The sequence below is a fragment of the Falco naumanni genome, chromosome 5, assembly GCF_017639655.2.
Source record: "Falco naumanni isolate bFalNau1 chromosome 5, bFalNau1.pat, whole genome shotgun sequence".
In the NCBI taxonomy this organism is placed as follows: Eukaryota; Metazoa; Chordata; class Aves; order Falconiformes; family Falconidae; genus Falco; species Falco naumanni.
Genome location: NC_054058.1, coordinates 78,221,855 through 78,239,059, shown reverse-complemented (window position 1 = coordinate 78,239,059; position 17,205 = coordinate 78,221,855). Strand labels below are relative to the sequence as shown.

Here is a 17,205-nt window from a genome sequence, read left to right as displayed (position 1 = left end):
CTGCCTGTCCACCCATCCATCCATCTGTCCACCCCTCTGACCACCCGTCTGTCCACCCACCCTTGGACTCGGGTTATGCGTTGGGGTGCACCCAGCAGCACCCCTGTGAGCAGCCCCTGCTCCCCCAGGTGTGTGGAGAACGCAGCTCACCTAGGGCCCCCGAACTTGGGGGACGTCCCCTGCAGCCCCCTCCTGTCTCCCCCCAACCCCCCACATCTCCATCCAGCCCCCTGCACCTCCCGGTGGCCCCAAACACCTCCAACATCTGCAGGTGAGACCTCAAATTTCTTCAGTGTCTCCAACTGACCTCAAACACCTCCAGGTGGGACACCAAACATCTTCAGTATGTCCAACTGACACGAAACACCTCGAGGTGAGACCCCAAACCTTTCCAACATCTCCAGGTGACCCCAAACACCTCCATCTGGCTCCAAGCATCTCCAATTGAGACCCCAAACACCTCCAACATCTCCAGTTGACACCCCAAGCATCTCCAGCTGACCCCAAATACCTCCAACATCTCCAGTTGAGACCCCAAGCATCTCCAGCTGACCCCAAATATCTCCAGTTGAGACCCCAAACACCTCCAACACCTCCAGGTGAGACCCCAAACATCTCCATCTGGTCCCAAGCATCTCCAACATCTCCAGCTGACCCCAAACATCTCCAACTTGTTACATATCTGCTATTAGTTAGAATTAATCAACCACATTTGATTAGGAATACAGAGTTATAAGAAATATTTTAGTGGAATTTATGTTTGCATAGCAACCGATGGCTACTATGAAATCCTCTGTACAGCCCCGTACCAAGGGTCAGAATCACCTAGTAGGAACATTTAGAACTTCGGTAACAGTTTCACGGTCGGATGCAGTGTTTACGCGTAGCCTGGGAGAACGTATTGAGTGTCGGAATGTAGAATTAACAGGAACTGGGGAGAGTCGAATGAAGCAACTCGTAGTTACCTGCCAAGAAACAGTGAATGTAGGTAAAAGGTAACTCCGGCAGGGGGTATCGCGACCACCGACTCATATACCACCCACCCAAATAATACCCCAGACCCATTTCCAGACCTTTCTAACCTTTACCACACAGAATCAGATATGGGAGGGGAGTATGTTAATGATTTTCAGGGAATGCTATGTTTATGCATGAATACTTAATGAATATATATGAGTCCTATATAAGGTGTATGATTTTGAAACTTTGTGTGCGTCGATCGTGAGAGGACTCAGTCGCCCACCCAGACGTCAATAAAGAAGTGTCTGCTTATCTGCATCACATTGGTGTCGATAAGTTCTTTATTCCGAGATTTTGGTAACAAACTGACCCCAAATATCTCCAGGTGAGACCCCAAACATCTCCAGTTGGGACCCCAAACACCTCCATTTAACCCCAAATATCTCCAGCATCTCCAGCTGACCCCAAACACCTCCAGCTGAGAACCCAAACATCTCCAATATCTCCAGGTGAGACCCCAAACATCTCCAACTGATCCCAAACATCTCCAACACCTCCAGTTGACCCCAAACATCTCCTCTTGAGAACCCAGACATCTCCAGTTGACCCCAAACATCTCCAACTGACCCCAAAATACCTCCTGTTGAGACCTTGAACATCTCCAGCATCTCCAGGTAGGACTCCAAACATCTCCAGCATCTCTAGGTGACCCCAAACACCTCCAGTTGAGACCCCAAACCTATCCAACATCTCCAGGTGAGACCCTAAACACCTCCAGCATTTCTCCTTCCATTGCAAAACCCATGAAATCAGCCTGCCCGCTGTTTATCAGTGCTCCCATGTGGGAAGCTCGCCCCCACAAAACCTTCTTCCCCATTTCCTCGGGACACCTTTCCCAACCGGAGCAGCCCACCCCCCACCTCATGCCCATGGTGACACCAAAAGTCTTTTTTGGGGAAAAAAAAACCCAAAACATTTGCCGTTGAAATCTCCAACTTGGGCGTGAGCACCTGGCAAGCCGCTTCTTGATGGCAGAAGCGATCTTCCTGATAATTAAAAAATAAAATAAAATAAATAAAGAAGAACAAACAGAAAGAACCCGACGGGTTTGGCGCGGCCGCGGCGCCGCGTGGTTCACCTTTGCCTCTGATTTGCAAGCCCGGGTGTTTACACACTATAAAATAATCCCGAGGATCAAATATTTTTTTGGCAGCTGGTGGAAAACTTGGGTGAAATGCGCCGGGCATTGCCCTTTGCTCCAGATTTTGTAATTTTGGGGTCATCGTTTGCTGGGGTTGGGAACACTGGAGCCAAAGCAGTGTCACGGTGAGGGGACTTTGGGTTGGGGTGAGGGGATGGGTGCTGGGGTTGACCTGGGTCTGGTTGTCCCCACTGGTGAGGTCCTACTTTGGGAATGCCCTGAAGGAGATTAATTTTTTTGGGGGATGAGGGTCTCCTGTCCCCACACCTGTCCCTGTCCCCTGTCCTGTGCCATCAGCAAGGGACCTGGGGCTGGTTGGGGGTCCCATCCCCCTGCCCAGGGCCACAAAACCTCTGGGTGTGGTGGTCCCTTCGTGCCCAATCACTCAGTGAGGAGGAGGGTCACCATCATCTGGGACGTGGGGCAGGAGGAGTCACATCCTTCTGCGGTGGCAGTGGGACTGGGAGGCACTGGGCGAGCCCAGGCTGCAGAGTCACTTTCCCTTCCCCTGGGGGACAGGGTAATGTGAGGTCACCTCCCCCTCCAGGTGGCACTTGGGGTCCCCAAGGAGGGTGGTGGACACTAGGGACTTCCTAGGTGGTCCCTGATGGGGTGTCACAACCCCTTTGGGTGCCACACAGTGACCATAGTGGGTGGTCACACGCCGTCCCCAACGCGGTGTCACACTGACACCCCCCCCCCCAGGATGTCACACACAGTCCCCAAAGGGGGAGGGGAGGGTGTCACATGTACAAGATCACACGTGATCTGTGACAGATGTCACGGGTGGGATGTCACATGTGGTCCCCAGTGGGGGGGGGGGTCCACAAGGGATGTCACACGTGGGGGGGTCACACAGGGCCCCCAGTGGGGAGTGTCATGCAGGGGACGCCACGCAGGGTCCCCAGTGGGGGGGATCACACAGGGGACGCCACACAGGGTCCCCAGTGGGGGGGGTCCCACAGGAGATGCCACGCAGGGGATGTCACACAGGGTCCCTGGGGGGGGTGTATCACACAGGGGATGCCACACAGCGTCCTCAGTGGGGGCTGGGGTCCCACAGGGGACGCCACGCAGGGTCCCCAGTGAGGGGGTGTGTGTCACGTTTACAGCGACTCACTTCATACCTGCGGGAGTGACACCCTTTGGGGCACAGAGTCCCTAAAAGGGTGTCCCCCTGCGGTGTGGGACACGGGGCAGGGACCCCCCGCCTTCCCTGCCCCCCAGGGATCGCTGCCCCCGGCGGGGGGAAGTGCACACCCAGGGTGACCACGGCGCAAAAGGAAGGTCCCACCGAGATTTGAACTCGGATCGCTGGATTCAGAGTCCAGAGTGCTAACCATTACACCATGGGACCAGCCCGGCCGGGCACCGCCATCGCACCCACACGCCTGCGCGCCGCCTCCGCCGCGGAAAAAAAAAAAAAACCACACAAACCACCCGAGCCCCGAGGGGGGATGTGGGGGTGGAGCCTGGGGAGGGGGAGGGTGATCAAGGGAAGGGGAAAAAAAGTACGGATACATGCGCCCGAACAGGGACTTGAACCCTGGACCCTCAGATTAAAAGTCTGATGCTCTGCCGACTGAGCTATCCGGGCTCCTGCCAGCAGCTGCCCGGCACCTCCCCATGGGCCGCAACTGCGGGGGGAGGGCTGGAACACCCAGGTCGGGGAGAAAAAAGGTGGTTCTGGGGGTAAAAATGGCCATTTTTAAGGATTTGGAGGTGATGGGGGGGGGGGGGGGGGAACCCGCAGCCGCGGGGCAGCGGAGTGCCGTTGGTACAGTTGAGGGCGGACCTGAGTGAGAACTACCCCCCCCCCCCAGGTCCTCTTCTTCCCTGCGGACCAATGGGAAGGCTGCCAGCCAGCAGCGTGGCCAATCAGCGTCCGTACCATCGCCTGTATCACCGCCTACGCTTTGAAAGTCCCGGTGGGGGGAGAGAGGGAGCCAGCCGTTGGCCCTTAGCCCCACATCAGCCTTGCACTGAACTATTAACATTTTAAAAAATAATTTACTAGATTAAAAAAATTTGCTGATAAGCATCACAGATGGCTGGAGGGAGCGAGCGAGGCGTCTAACCCGCCGCTCAGCAGCGCCGCCTCCCGACCTCTCTTTATAACCTCTCCGCCCCATCGTCCCCCGCGCTGATTGGCCACGGCCCGCATGGAAATGAAGCGGATCCAAATCTCGAGCTCCTATTGGTCAGGAGTTCGCGCTGTTCTATTGGTTCTCCTGCGAGAGGGGGGGAAAGAAGCCAATGGGAAGGAAGCGTTTCGATCCGCGGCGGGGTATAAGGGGCAGGGCGGCGGTGGGGGGGTAGCAGTGCCGGTAGCGGAGCGAGGTGGCGATGTCGGGCCGGGGGAAACAGGGGGGCAAAACGCGGGCTAAGGCAAAGTCTCGCTCGTCCCGCGCCGGCCTCCAGTTCCCTGTAGGCCGCGTTCACCGCCTGCTGCGGAAGGGTAACTATGCCGAGCGGGTGGGCGCCGGAGCCCCCGTATATCTGGCTGCAGTGATGGAGTACCTGACAGCTGAGATTCTGGAGCTGGCAGGTAACGCTGCGCGGGATAACAAGAAAACGCGGATCATCCCCCGGCACCTCCAGCTGGCTGTGCGCAATGACGAGGAGCTCAACAAATTGCTTGGGGGGGTCACCATCGCGCAGGGGGGTGTTCTGCCCAACATCCAGGCTGTGCTGCTGCCAAAGAAGACGGAGAGCCATAAGGCCAAGGGCAAGTGACACAGCAGGACAAGCCACTCAAAGCTAAAACCTGGAGGTTTTTGTTTGATTTTGAAACCCAAAGGCTCTTTTCAGAGCCACCCACTGCTTCAGAAAAAGGGCTGGAGGAGCAGGAGGGGTGCTGGTGTTAACAAGCATTAATTCCTGATCCAGGTTTTAATCCATGGTGGGGGCATCGGGGCTCAAAAACAGGGTGAAGGACCATCATCTCAAAATGCCTTAACTCCAAAAAAAGGAGGAATGAAAATATACAAGTACTGTGGAGATGAGCTTTGCCCATGAAAGAGGCCATGACAAGGAGACATTTCCCAGCACAACGTGAGAAGGGCTCTGATCAGGCAAGGCATTAATTCAGAGCAGGTAGCTTGGTTAAAAGAGAGGTGTTACCTAGAAACACCTGAAAATTCAATACATTCCTAGGTGAAAAATACCCCCAGACTTGTTTTTTTATAACACTTGAAAGTGACTTCAATAAATCGCGCAGCTTTAAGAAGCGGCTGCCTCCCAGAAGCGCTGTGTTGGGGGTGCAAGCTACAGCCGGGCCCCCTCCTTTGGTGCCGGCGATGGAGGAGGTCGAGGCGCAACTGCTCAGTCCGCCGGAGGAGGAGGAGCAGCCGCTTCTCGTCGCCCTTCGCGGCCTCTGTCACCGCCTCCCGGAGCCGCCTCGGGGCCGGCGGGTACCTCCAGCGGTGAGCCGCTTGGCCTTATGCAAATGAAGGTTCCAATCCACGTCCTCCCATTGGTTGATACAGCCCCTGCGCGGCACCTCTGACCACGCCACTCCAGAGGCTCCGAAGCCCGCGTCTGATTGGTCGCTGCTGTCTCGACTCAGCCAGTGGCCGAGCGCCGTTTGGATCCGTGGTGTTTTGGAGCCACGGCGGGCGCCACCGCTGCGGGGCAAAGTGTCTCCAGCGAGAACCCAAACGCGATAACGCCACTAAGTCAGGCACGTCGCCCCCACGCGGGAAGAGCATGTCCCAATTAGTTTTTTAATAAGTAATTATTAAGGAAAAGACAGAAAATAAGGTGCGGGGGTCACTGCCCCTACGCACACACCTCAGCACTAGTACTGAAGCCTCTCTTATTAAGGCTTTTTATATTAAAACTCAACTCTTTTTACAGCGCTACAGCGTTTGAAGAGACCAGAAGAGCCTCAGCTCCACCCTCGAACCCCCGCAGACGCCAGGTTACCCGCGAAGCCTTTTGAGCGGCGCAATCCGGAGCGTAACCCCCGCCCAGGCACCACGCGGGGGCGTAAGTAACGCACAACCCCCACCTACGGACACCGACCGCTCCGCTCTGCGCGTCGGGGGCGGGGGGACAGCGGGACGCTCCCTCCCTCGCAGCCCCACGCCCGAAATGGGCGCGGAGACCCCGCCCCACAGGGTTTCTCTAACCCCGATGCGGACCAGAGGGAAACCTGCGCTGCGGCTCGCGCCGCCGTGACGTTCGCGTCCAGACGGACCAATCAGAACGGAGCAACGGTTTGAAGGGGAAAAGCGGCATCGCCGACGGGTAACCCCCACCAGGGATGATGAAGGGGAAAAATAAACGCCTTCACGACGTTTGTTGGCTAAAAACCTCAAAACCTATAAATTTTAGAAGGATTTTAAAGTATCCAGGCGCTATCGCAACACCCCACGCGACATACAAACCGTAAAGATCCCTGCAAAGGGGGTGTCTCAGCAGCAATATCAGCTCTTTAGGAGGAAGGTGGGGGGGCTCTGAAAAGAGCCGTTGGGTTGAGTTGGGCCGGGCGGGGTCCTGCAGGCGGCTGCGGCCGTTCTACTTGGAGCTGGTGTATTTGGTGACAGCCTTGGTGCCCTCGGAGACGGCATGTTTGGCCAGCTCACCAGGCAGCAGGAGCCGCACGGCTGTCTGGATCTCCCGGGAGGTGATGGTGGAGCGCTTGTTGTAGTGAGCCAGGCGGGATGCCTCCCCTGCGATGCGCTCAAAGATGTCGTTGACAAAAGAATTCATGATGCCCATGGCCTTAGAAGAGATGCCGGTGTCAGGGTGCACCTGCTTCAGCACTTTGTAGACGTAGATGGAGTAACTCTCCTTACGGCTGCGCCGCCGCTTCTTGTCCCCCTTCTTCTGGGTCTTGGTCACCGCTTTCTTGGAGCCCTTTTTAGGGGCGGGCGCCGATTTGGCCGGTTCGGGCATCGCGCTCTCAGCCAACGCTCCCCGCAACCGCTGCAGCCTCCGCGCACAACGGAGTGAAGCACCGGGCGGGCGGCACCGCTTTTATAGCGGCGTTATGCAAATGAGGGCTTCGTACGTCGCGCACTCCCATTGGCTGAAGCAGCGCACAGCGCGCCGGGCGGTGAGACCCCGCTCATGCAAATAGCCCGGCTCGAAATAGCGCGTTCTGATTGGACGCTGAGCCAATTGGACGCTCAGCGCCTTGAGTAACAGCCAATCGGATAGCGGCGTTTGGATGCCGCCGCGCACCGTAGGGACCGCGCTGGGCCCCGGGCAGGCTCGGTGCCGCACCGGTGGGGGGCAAAGGCGGCCCCGGGGGACCCCGCCGACGGGTCCCGGGCTCTGGGGCGGCCCCGGAGCCGCTCGGTCCCTGCTCTGCCCCCAGGACTGGCCCCGCCCACCCTCCCGCTGCGGCCAATCAGCGCTGGGCGCGCGAAATTCAAATGGCGGGCGGTGGGAGCGCGCAGCCCAAGGGAAGAGCCTATTCCGCCGCTGATTGCTATTAATCCGAAATTACGTGGGCTTCTTAATTAGCACGGGGTCACCCTTTGTAAATAAACAGAGTTTATACGTCGTGGGGCCACTCGGGGGTGAACCCCCTTGGTTGGTGGTCACTTAAAAGAGGCTCAACAGGGCATTGGTGGTTCAGTGGTAGAATTCTCGCCTGCCACGCGGGAGGCCCGGGTTCGATTCCCGGCCAATGCAAATCTGCTTTTTTCCCCCTCTTCCCACCTCACTTTTTTTCCCCGCTTCACCCGTTTTTCCAGCCCCGTTTGCTCCACCGGGAACATGACAACGCGACGGCGCTTCAATTCATCTCCTCCGCTCCCAAAAATAAAAAATAGATGGAAAAAAAAACCAAAAAAATTAAGGGCGTCCCTGGGTGGGCTCGAACCACCAACCTTTCGGTTAACAGCCGAACGCGCTAACCGATTGCGCCACAGAGACGCGCGTGCCGGCCCCGCCCCGCCGCCACTCCCGACCCCGGGCACTCTCTGGGATGAGCTGCCCGGTGCAAAATTGGGGGTGTGGGGGAGGAAGGGCTTTGAAAATTGCATCCGGGGGGTCCTGCACCTGCAATAGAAGAGGGGGTTGGGGGTTAGCACGGTGCCTCACCACCTGCAAGGTGGGTGTCCCTCCCCATATCCTGCAAAAATTAAACAGAGGGGGCTTGGAAAATTGCACGGGGAGGGGGGGGGGGCCTTCCTGCAACAGGAGGGGGGCTGAAAATTGCGGGGAGGGGGACAAAAAAATTGGAGGGGGCAAGTAGGAATGGCAGGGAGCACGTACAGGGGGATTGCTCATCTGCGGGACTGTGCGGGGCCCCCAAGACCACTTGTTAAAAGAAAAGGGAGTGGGGCGGGAAGGGGGGGGGGGGGGGAAGGTGCGGGGGGAGCAAAAAAGCAATGGAGTCGGGGTGGCCAAGGGAAGATCAAAATCTGAACTCCTCGACGAGGATGGGATTCGAACCCACGCGTGCAGAGCACAATGGATTAGCAGTCCATCGCCTTAACCACTCGGCCACCTCGTCTGTCTATTGCGCCTGCCGCCCGTGCCGCCATGGGGCGCAGTAACCGTGGGCGGGCCAAAAGGAAGGGGTGGGGTGAAGGGGCGGAGCTTCAACCCAGGAAGGCGGCGCCAAGGGCGGCGGCGGGTGAGCAGCGTCAGCAGGGGATGTAGCTCAGCGGTAGAGCGCATGCTTCGCATGTATGAGGTCCCGGGTTCAATCCCCGGCATCTCCAGCGGGGGCTGGGGTACCCTCTCCCTGTTTTTGGTTGGTTTGTTGTTTTTTTTTTTATTGAGGGTGGGTCCCCAGGGTAGTTGGGGGGTAAGGACACAGCGTGACGCCCCTCTAACCTGATTTAGTTTTGCCTGCCGCCCCGAAAATTCGCGGCCTTCAGCCATCCACTTAGGGCCTTTCTGCCAAGGGCTCTCTACTCCAGCCGAGCTGCGAGTGGGAACTTTTCCAATTAATGTTATCAGCACAAAATAAAACATTATCCCCATAACAAGCAGAGTGGCGCAGCGGAAGCGTGCTGGGCCCATAACCCAGAGGTCGATGGATCGAAACCATCCTCTGCTAATTGCATTTTCTTGCTCTCCTCACCTCCAAACTATTTTTTCTTTTCCTCTTCTGCATTTCCCTCACGTCCTCAAGGCCCCCCACTGAGAACAGGGCCACCCCCCACCCACTGAGAACAGGGCCACCCCCCAAGAACAAAGGCCCCCTACCCCCAAACTAAGTTTAATCAATTACTCTCCTTCCTGAACACAATTTATTGTACAAGCATCCAGCGCTTCCACGGAGCACGCGTGGCTGCCCTGAGACCTTCACAAAGTCGATCAGGGTTGGAAGGGAACTAAGGGGCTCAGCCCAAGCTCCTGCTCAATCCAACAGGATTGCCGAGGGCTTCAGCTGGAGGAATCTGCAAAACAGGGGAGAGCGCAGATCCCTGCTTGCTCCATGGGTGCTTAACTGGAGCACAGCGCTGGAATAACAAACCCGATCCCCGCGGCAGCACCGTACCCAGGACATTCAGGGTGGGAGAGCGGAGAATTAGGCCCTAAAAAGCCACCAGGATCTAGCGGCTGGATCCAGGGGATGCCTATAGCGGGCAGGGGCAGGGGCAGACACTCCCGCTTTGGTGCCGAACCCATCGGTTTAAACTGCAAAGGTGCGTTCTGATTGGTGGGTGAGGGGAGCGACACGATTGGTCGGTGCTAGTAGGCGGGGCGGCAGCGCGCTGCGCACGGTTCCACCTCAGGTCCGCGGGTCACGGGCTATGGCCCCGCGGAGGCACCGCCGCACTCGTTCCGCGGTGGTTGTGTGTGTGGCAAACGTCAGTTAGCGCTGTTTTAATACTCTTTTATTACTATTTTTAGATTTTTTGATCGGTTTTGCGGGATTCCTATCAATCCTGGAGCACAGCCCGCGTAGTGATTCCCTCCCAAATCAGCCGGCCGCGCTCAGCACGGCTCAGCCTCCCCAGTGAGAGTCAGTGGGGATAAAACGGCTGAAAAATCCTATTTATTGGGGGATTTCCCCCTCAGAAATAAAGGGAAAATACGGTCGGGGCGATCCGCGGGGGAGGTTATGGGGGAGTGTTGGAAAAATCCGCTGGGAATGCATTAAAGGCGGTTCCGAAAGGGTTTGTCGGGGTGGGAAAGGGAAAAAATTAAGGAAAAAAAAGGTAAAAGACTGTAACCTCCCCGTCGGGGAATCGAACCCCGGTCTCCCGCGTGACAGGCGGGGATACTCACCACTATACTAACGAGGAAGGGACGGATGACCGTCTGCGCCCGGCACCTCTCAACCTATCCCAGGCCCACGGCTGACTCTGCCACCCCTCCCCCCCATGCAGCTACTGTGGAGCCCGACAGAACCGCGGGGAGCCGCAGGAAGCGTGGAGGGATCGGGGACACGCGTGGGGACACCGGCGGCTGACGGAGATGGAGGGAGAGGGCGATCACAGCCAGCGCGGGGCGCCGTGGCTTAGTTGGTTAAAGCGCCTGTCTAGTAAACAGGAGATCCTGGGTTCGAATCCCAGCGGTGCCTCCCCTATCGTGTATTTATCGTGATACGTTTTATTATTTCCCTTTTTTTTTTTTTTTTTTGTTCTTAAAAAAAAAATAAACAGCGGCTTGCAAATCTCACCTGCGATTACCGAGGGAGGAGACCCCGCGGTGCCGCTGTGAGGTGTGTGTGAACAGTCGCGTGTGGGTGGAAAATATAAATTTTAAAATTAAAAAAAAAAAAAAATGGCTAGTAAAAGGTGCTTTCCCTGACCGGGAATCGAACCCGGGCCGCGGCGGTGAGAGCGCCGAATCCTAACCACTAGACCACCAGGGAGCGCCGGGACGACATCTAGCGCCAGCCGCCTTCCCGCAGCCCTTTAGCTAAGGCGAGGAGGCGGATCCAGATGGCGTGCAGCTATTGGCTGGCCACGTTGTCGGAGTGAACCAATCAGCGCGGTCGCTTTGGAGCCGCCGCAGCGCAGCGGGAGCGGCCCCGCAGCCCTTCCCCGGGACCCCCGGCCTCTGTGGCTGCCCCCCGAGCGCCAGACCCCCCCATTTCATCACCGGGGTTAAAACCTTCCTTTAAGCTGCTCCCCGCAGCCAGGGAATCCCGGCCGAGCCGGGCTGCCCCTTCCAGGTTGATAAATTGGGGGGAGTTGGGGGATCACTCAGCCCCAGCTGAGCCCACCCCCCAAAGAGGGGCGACCGTGTGAGCCCCAAGGACTGCGGCGGAGACACAAAGTTGTAAACCGACAGTTTTAATCACCTTTTTGTGGGTAATTAAGCCTACTGAAGCGCTGCGTGCACCCTGAGATCAAGCCAGGGGACGCGGCGCCACGGGCTGAAATCCAGCACCGGCAAGGGCTGGGAATAATTAATCCGGCTCCGGATGCAGCCACGATGCTGGAGCCACGACCCCGCAGAGCCAGGAAAGGTGTACCAGAGGCAGGCGACACGCAACAACCGGGGTGTGACACACGTGAGGGCACGCGACAGGGACGGCGGGAGGGTGACGTGCACAAGCACAGCACTACACACATGACCGGCCTGTGACGTGCACAGGACACCGCTCATGCACACGCATGACACCGCCCATCACCCTGCTACGACACACGCACCTGCAAGGGAATCCCGGTGACAGAGGGAGGCAAAACCCACATGCAAAATGGGGGCAAAATCAGGGAGCTGAAGCACCGCAGCAGCACGGTGACAGTGGGCGCCAGCTCCGGCGTCCCCATGGCGCCCCAAAACCATCCGGCTTCATCTCGTAACAATCCCCTCTGCCCTGGATGAGCTGTGCCTGGCTAAAGACCCAAAGCGTGGCGGTTTCACCCCAGAAAGGGCAGTGCCCACAGCAGTGTCACCCGTCGGCGTCACCCATTTAGCACGTGACAAGTCACTCGGGGCTCAACCAGGCGCCGGCTTCCTCCACGGCACGCGGCACGACTAGGAAAACCTCGCAGAGCCCTTGGGAGAGGAAATCCCGCAGGAAGGCCCTGCCAGAGGGGAAGAGGCGGAGGTGGCGGAGGTGGCACCCGTGTCCCCATTGGTGGCACCCAGTGGCACCCAGCGGGGTTTCCTACCTCAGCTCAGCCTCACCGCCGATGGCGACGGGGGCCCGGAGTTTGGAATCGAGGTTGTAGTAGGTACCGCGAAGTTGCCGGACGGCTAACCAGTGCTTACGGCGTAACGGCAATGCCACAAAACCCAGCGAGACGTGAGAGGGGACGTTGAGGATGAATCCCAGGATCTGACCCAGCGCCAGACGCTCCAGCGACCTGCCGGTGGGAGGGGGGAGAAAAACCAAATCAAAATAAATAATTTAAAAAAAAAAGGTGAAGAGGAAGAGGCAGAAAAATAAAAATCGTGTCGGGGGTGGCGTGGGGAGGGGGTCGCACCGGCGTTTGTCCCACCAAACGGCCGCCAGCTCCAGGCTCTGCAGCGCAGCCATGATGACGTTGACGTCGTAGTTGCCGGTGCCCAGGAGGCTGCGGTGTGGGTTGAGGTGGGCATTGGGTGCCAACCTACCACAAGAAATATTCAACAAATAAGGAAAATAGCCAAACTAATTAAAAAACAGGGAGGGGGGGGAAGGGATGGGTGCCGCGTGCCTCTTGCAGATCTCGTCGGCAGCCTCCTGGGTGAAGCAGGGTCGCTGCAGGACATTGTTGAGCGCGTGAACAGCACAGAGCTCCAGGCGCTGCCGTTCATGGTACAGCCCTGCCGGCCCCCCCGCTGCCGATGGTGATGGGAGGGGGGGGGCCTGACATGGCCCTTGGGTCGGGGGGGGGTGTCCCTGGCTGCCTGTGGGGTGAAAAGGAGGGGGGGTCAGCTCAGGTTGGCACCATCAAAATTCCCCCCCTGGGGGATTTGGAGGGGGTGGAGAGCAACTGGTGGCATCCCCAAATACCAGCACACACCCCCCAGCACCCCTCAAATCTCTCAGCCCCCCTCTGTGGCCCCCACCCCTCCCCAAATCCCCCCCAGGACCCCCCAAACCTTCCAGCCCCGCCTCTTGCACCCTCCAGGCTTCACCAATATCCCTCAGGTCCCTTAGATCTTCCTGACATCCCCCTGCTCTCCCCAGGACCCCTCAGGTCCCCAAGACCTTCCCGACACCCACCTGCTCCCCTCAGGACACCCCTAAGATCCCCCCAGCAACCCCTCAGGCTCCCCAAGACCCTTTGGGTTCCCCAAAACCCCCAGGCACACCCCTGCATCACCAAGTGTCCCCCCCAGGAACCCCCAAAATAGCCACCAGGTGCCCCCCTTCCTACATGCCCCCCCCCCCAGCCCCCTGTCAGGCTCCCCAAGATCCCTCAGGCAGCCCCAAACAGTCCCCCAAAGCCTCCCAGCACCCTCCCCGTACCCCTCAGCCCCTCCCTTCCAAAGGTACCTCTGGCCTCCCCTGAGACTTCCAAGGCCCTGCACCCCCAACACCCCAGACCCAGCACCTCCAGGACCCCCTCTTTGCTCCCCCTCCTCCACACATTCGACGACCCCCAGACCCCTCTCTACACCCCTCAGGGACACCCCAAAACCCCTCCAGCCTCTGGCAAACAGCCCCAGCACCTCCAGCCCCTCTGCCCCACCCCACGCACATACACACAGACTCTCCAGACAGCCCCCGACACCCCCCAGCCCCTCCTGCACCTCCCTAAGCCACTCCCAGCCTCCCTTAAACCCTCGGGACACCTTCTATCCCCCCAAAACCACACCCCAGGGCCCCAAACATCCTCCAGCTCCCTACGGACACCCCCGGGGCCCACCCAGGCCCTCCGGACACCCCTATCCCAGCACCCTCCAGGCCATTCCGGGGTGCAGCCAGGCCCCGTCGGGCCTCCAGGCTCTCCTCGGCGCTCCCCGCTCCCCTCCGGCTCCCCCAGGACCCCCGGGACCCTCCCGGGACCCCCCTGGGCCGCCCCAGCACACCCCGCCGTTCCTCCGGGACTGCTGGCGGCCGCGCAACCCCCTCCGGCCACTACTGCAGGCCGAAACTACGGCTCCCGGCGTGCACCGCGGCTCCCGGCGTGCACCGCGGCTTCCGACCTAGGCTGCGGCTGACCCTCCTCCCGCCGTGCCTTGCGCCCGCCCCCCCCCCCAGCCAGGCTGGGGCCGCTGCCCTCCTTCCCGGCGTGCCTTGCGCCGCGCTCCGGCCAGGCGGCGAGGCCTGACCTTCCTCCCGTCATGCCCCGCGCCCTTCCCTCTTTCCCGCCGCATTGATGAGGCGCAGCCGACGCGGTGAGGGCGATGTCGCCTTTAATGGGCCCCGCCTGTCCCTGTGTGTCCCCAGTTGTCCCCCAGTGGCCCTGGCCTGTCCCCCGCCTCTCCCAGTTGTCACCCCACTGTCCCTGGCCTGTCCCCAGCCTGTTCCGAGTGTCCCCTTCTCTCCCTGCCCTGTCCCCTGCTGTTCCCCGCTCTGCCTGCCCTGTCCTGGGTGTCCCTGGCCTCTCCCCAGTGTCCCCTGCTGTCCCCAGCCTCTCCCAGTTGTCCCCCAGTGTCCCCCCCGTGTCCCTGGCCTGTCCCCAACCTGTCCCAAGTGTCCCTTGCCTGTCCCCTGCTGTCCCCAGCCTGTCCCTGGATGTCCCTGGCCTTCCCCCACTGTCCCCGGCCTGTCCCCCGCCTGTCCTGGGTGCCCCCCACTGTCCCCAGCCTCTCCCAGTTTCCCCCACCATCCCTGGCCTGTCCCTGCTTGTCCCCAGTTGTCCCCCAGTGTCTCTGGCCTGCCCCCAGCCTGTCCTGAGTGTCCCCTGCTGTCCTCCAGTGTCCCTGTCATTCTCCCCTGGTGTCCCCTGCTGTCCCCAGCCTGGTGGCCTCAGCAGAGCTGGACACATCCACCATGTCCGTGGCAGGCTGGGGGGGAACAGACACAGAGTGACCGGGGTGACATGGGGGGACAGGGGACATGGGGGGCTAGGGAGGACATGAGAGGACACTGGGGACATAGGGGGACACAGGATATGGGGGGGCAGGGGGGACAAGGGGACATATGGGGGACTATGGGGAGGTAAGGGGGGACACTGGGGACATGGAAGGGACACGGGGATATATGGGGAGATTAGGGGGAACAGGGGACATGAGGGGACACTGGGGACATGGGGAGCTATGGCGGGGACACGAGGGGACACTGGGGAGGATGAGGGGACACTGGGAACATGGGGGAAACGGGATATGGGGGGACAAGGGGATATATGGGTGGCTATGAGGAGGTAAGGGGACACGGGGGAACACTGGGGACATGGGGGGACACGGGATATGGTGGGACAGGGAGGACAAGGGGATATATGGGGGTTATAAGGAGATAAGGGGGGACGCTGGGGACATGGGGAGCTATGGGGGGAACATGGGGGGACACTGGGGCATGGGAACATGGGGGGACACTGGGGCATGGCAATATGGGGGGACATGGGACACGAGGGGACACGAGGGGGATAGGGGGGACGTGAGGGGACGAGGGGACATATGGGGACACAGGGGACACGGAGATGTAGGGGGGGGCACTGGGGCCATATGGGGGGGGGGGGCACAGAGGACCCTGGGGGACACAGGGACATATGTGGGGACACGGGGACATATGGGGGGATACAGGGGGTTGGAGACACGGGAGGTTGGGGACACAGTGGGGAGGGGACACGCAGGACACCCACCCAGCAGGCTGCTCCAGAAGGCGTGACGGGTGGCACTGCCGGTGACAGCACCGGGTGCTGCCGGATTACGGCGGATGCTGGTGACACTCAGCGCCCGTCCCTTGTCCCCAACACTTGTCACCTCCACCTCCACGATGTGCCAGTCGGGGACACTGTGGGGACACCACGGGGTGGGTCCCCATTCCCCCTCCTCCTTTGTCACTGTGTGCTGAGGGATGGGGGTGACAGCGGGGGGGGGGGGGGGGTGACATGACCCGGGGAGGTGGCACTTGTCACCCACCTGGGGTCAGCCACCAAGCAGGCCTGGACGCCATCGAAGCCCAGGTGTGGCGCGGCCACCGCTGCGGCCGCCATGGTGTTGACGTTGTTGGGGGCGAGGGGACAGAGGGGACGCAGGGGACCCTCATAGAGGACAGTGCGTGTCCCCCCCCGCTGCCACCAGCCGCTCCTGCAGCCACCCCTCCAGGCGGAAGCTCTGTGGGGCCTTTGTCATTGTCACCTTCAGCGCCTGGTGGCGGTGGGGCTCTATCACCAACAGGCCCCGCGATGGCCCTGAAGGCCAGCCATGGGCCAGATACTGTCCCCCACCTTGGACATTGTCCCCAAAGCCAAATACTGTCCCCAAGGCCAGGTGTGGTCACCAGACCTGGACACTGTCCCCAAGGCCAGATGCTGTCCCCAACCTTGGACATTGCCCCCAAAGCCAAATACTGTCCCCAAACCCAGGTGTGGTCACCAAACCTGGACACTGTCCCCAAGGCCAGATGCTGTCCCCAAAGCTGGACACTGTCCCCAAGGCCAGATACTGTCCCCAAACCCAGGTGTGATCACCAAAGGTGGACGAGGTCCCCAACTTTGAACACTGTTCACAAGGCCAGTCACCCTTTGGTGTCCCCAGCTCTCCGGTGTCCCCAACCCCGTGACAACTCACCCCTTGGTGTCTCCAACCCCCTAGTGTCCCTGACCCCGTGACATCCCACTCCCTGGTGTCCCCAACCCCTTAGTGTCCCCAACCCCCTGGTGTCCCCAACCCGGTGACATCCCACTCCTTAGTGTCCCCAGCCCCATGGTGTTCCCAACCCCACGGTGTCCCCAAACCCCCTGGTGTCCCAGTCCTGTGACATAACCCCCCCATGTCCCCCGTGTCCCCCGCTCACAGCCAGCGTGCCAGCCCGGTCCATGCGTGCAATGTCCTCGCAGCCCCACAGGGCACCCCGGGGGACATAGAGCGTGTGACCCCCCCGCGCCGCCGCCCCCCCGCAGCCGCTGCTCCACCACAGGGTCCGCCAGCACCGTGGGGGACCCCAGCTGGGGACAAGGGCTCAGGCCACCATGCCCCAAGGTCCCCAATAAGGTCCCAAATAAGGTCCCCAATGTCCCCACAGCCCCCGTGGTCCCAGCCTCCTGGCCCAAACCTCCCCATGACTCCATGTCCCCACC

General features: G+C 60.0%; 3 protein-coding genes and 10 non-coding genes across 15 annotated transcripts; 5 read left to right on the top strand and 8 right to left on the bottom strand.

The window, feature by feature from the left end:
* Positions 1–3,446: 3,446 nt before the first annotated feature.
* TRNAQ-CUG lies at positions 3,447–3,518 on the bottom strand. The gene has a single exon. It is a non-coding gene; the product is annotated as a tRNA-Gln (tRNA).
* A 167-nt stretch (positions 3,519–3,685) lies between these two features.
* TRNAK-UUU lies at positions 3,686–3,758 on the bottom strand. The gene has a single exon. It is a non-coding gene; the product is annotated as a tRNA-Lys (tRNA).
* A 496-nt stretch (positions 3,759–4,254) lies between these two features.
* LOC121088303 (histone H2A type 2-C-like) lies at positions 4,255–6,511 on the top strand. 2 transcript variants are annotated; one of them, XM_040594161.1, is made up of 2 exons: positions 4,255–4,709; positions 6,020–6,511. In XM_040594161.1, exons 1-2 carry the CDS (start codon positions 4,508–4,510, stop codon positions 6,157–6,159), a joined length of 342 nt encoding a protein of 113 aa, XP_040450095.1. In that variant the 5' UTR covers positions 4,255–4,507; the 3' UTR covers positions 6,160–6,511. The 2 variants fall into 2 exon arrangements, with proteins under 2 accessions (XP_040450095.1, XP_040450094.1); XM_040594160.1 differs by having other exon boundaries at positions 4,255–6,511.
* LOC121088304 (histone H2B 5) lies at positions 6,490–7,101 on the bottom strand. The gene has a single exon (XM_040594162.1). The coding sequence runs from the start codon at positions 7,061–7,063 to the stop codon at positions 6,683–6,685; it is 381 nt and encodes a 126-aa protein (XP_040450096.1). The 5' UTR covers positions 7,064–7,101; the 3' UTR covers positions 6,490–6,682.
* A 635-nt stretch (positions 7,102–7,736) lies between these two features.
* Positions 7,737–7,807, top strand: TRNAG-GCC. The gene has a single exon. It is a non-coding gene; the product is annotated as a tRNA-Gly (tRNA).
* A 169-nt stretch (positions 7,808–7,976) lies between these two features.
* TRNAN-GUU lies at positions 7,977–8,050 on the bottom strand. The gene has a single exon. It is a non-coding gene; the product is annotated as a tRNA-Asn (tRNA).
* Positions 8,051–8,551: 501 nt separating this feature from the next.
* TRNAS-GCU lies at positions 8,552–8,633 on the bottom strand. The gene has a single exon. It is a non-coding gene; the product is annotated as a tRNA-Ser (tRNA).
* A 139-nt stretch (positions 8,634–8,772) lies between these two features.
* Positions 8,773–8,844, top strand: TRNAA-CGC. Its single transcript has one exon. It is a non-coding gene; the product is annotated as a tRNA-Ala (tRNA).
* Positions 8,845–9,113: 269 nt separating this feature from the next.
* On the top strand, positions 9,114–9,185 carry TRNAM-CAU. Its single transcript has one exon. It is a non-coding gene; the product is annotated as a tRNA-Met (tRNA).
* Positions 9,186–10,308: 1,123 nt separating this feature from the next.
* On the bottom strand, positions 10,309–10,380 carry TRNAD-GUC. The gene has a single exon. It is a non-coding gene; the product is annotated as a tRNA-Asp (tRNA).
* Positions 10,381–10,584: 204 nt separating this feature from the next.
* TRNAT-AGU lies at positions 10,585–10,658 on the top strand. Its single transcript has one exon. It is a non-coding gene; the product is annotated as a tRNA-Thr (tRNA).
* Positions 10,659–10,880: 222 nt separating this feature from the next.
* On the bottom strand, positions 10,881–10,952 carry TRNAE-CUC. Its single transcript has one exon. It is a non-coding gene; the product is annotated as a tRNA-Glu (tRNA).
* A 408-nt stretch (positions 10,953–11,360) lies between these two features.
* Positions 11,361–17,093, bottom strand: LOC121088297 (josephin-2-like). Of its 2 annotated transcripts, XM_040594152.1 has the most exons (7): positions 16,923–17,083; positions 16,046–16,273; positions 15,766–15,917; positions 12,730–12,922; positions 12,517–12,642; positions 12,202–12,396; positions 11,361–12,114 (listed from the first exon to the last, which is right to left on the bottom strand). In XM_040594152.1, the coding sequence occupies exons 2-7, from the start codon at positions 16,117–16,119 to the stop codon at positions 12,015–12,017; spliced, it is 840 nt and encodes a 279-aa protein (XP_040450086.1). In that variant the 5' UTR covers positions 16,120–16,273; positions 16,923–17,083; the 3' UTR covers positions 11,361–12,014. The 2 variants fall into 2 exon arrangements, with proteins under 2 accessions (XP_040450086.1, XP_040450087.1); XM_040594153.1 differs by lacking the exon at positions 16,046–16,273 and having other exon boundaries at positions 16,923–17,093.
* Between the last annotated feature and the right edge of the window lie 112 nt (positions 17,094–17,205).

Coding starts and splice junctions, on each gene's coding strand:
- LOC121088297 (XM_040594152.1), bottom strand. CDS start 16,119: ATGGCGGCCGCAGCGGTGGCCGCGCCACACCTGGGCTTCGATGGCGTC. Junction 12,923..15,765: donor CTTCTGGAGCAGCCTGCTGG/GTGGGTGTCCTG, acceptor TTCACCCCACAG/GCAGCCAGGGACACCCCCCC. Junction 12,643..12,729: donor GCCGACGAGATCTGCAAGAG/GCACGCGGCACC, acceptor TTCTTGTGGTAG/GTTGGCACCCAATGCCCACC.
- LOC121088304 (XM_040594162.1), bottom strand. CDS start 7,063: ATGCCCGAACCGGCCAAATCGGCGCCCGCCCCTAAAAAGGGCTCCAAG.
- LOC121088303 (XM_040594160.1), top strand. CDS start 4,508: ATGTCGGGCCGGGGGAAACAGGGGGGCAAAACGCGGGCTAAGGCAAAG.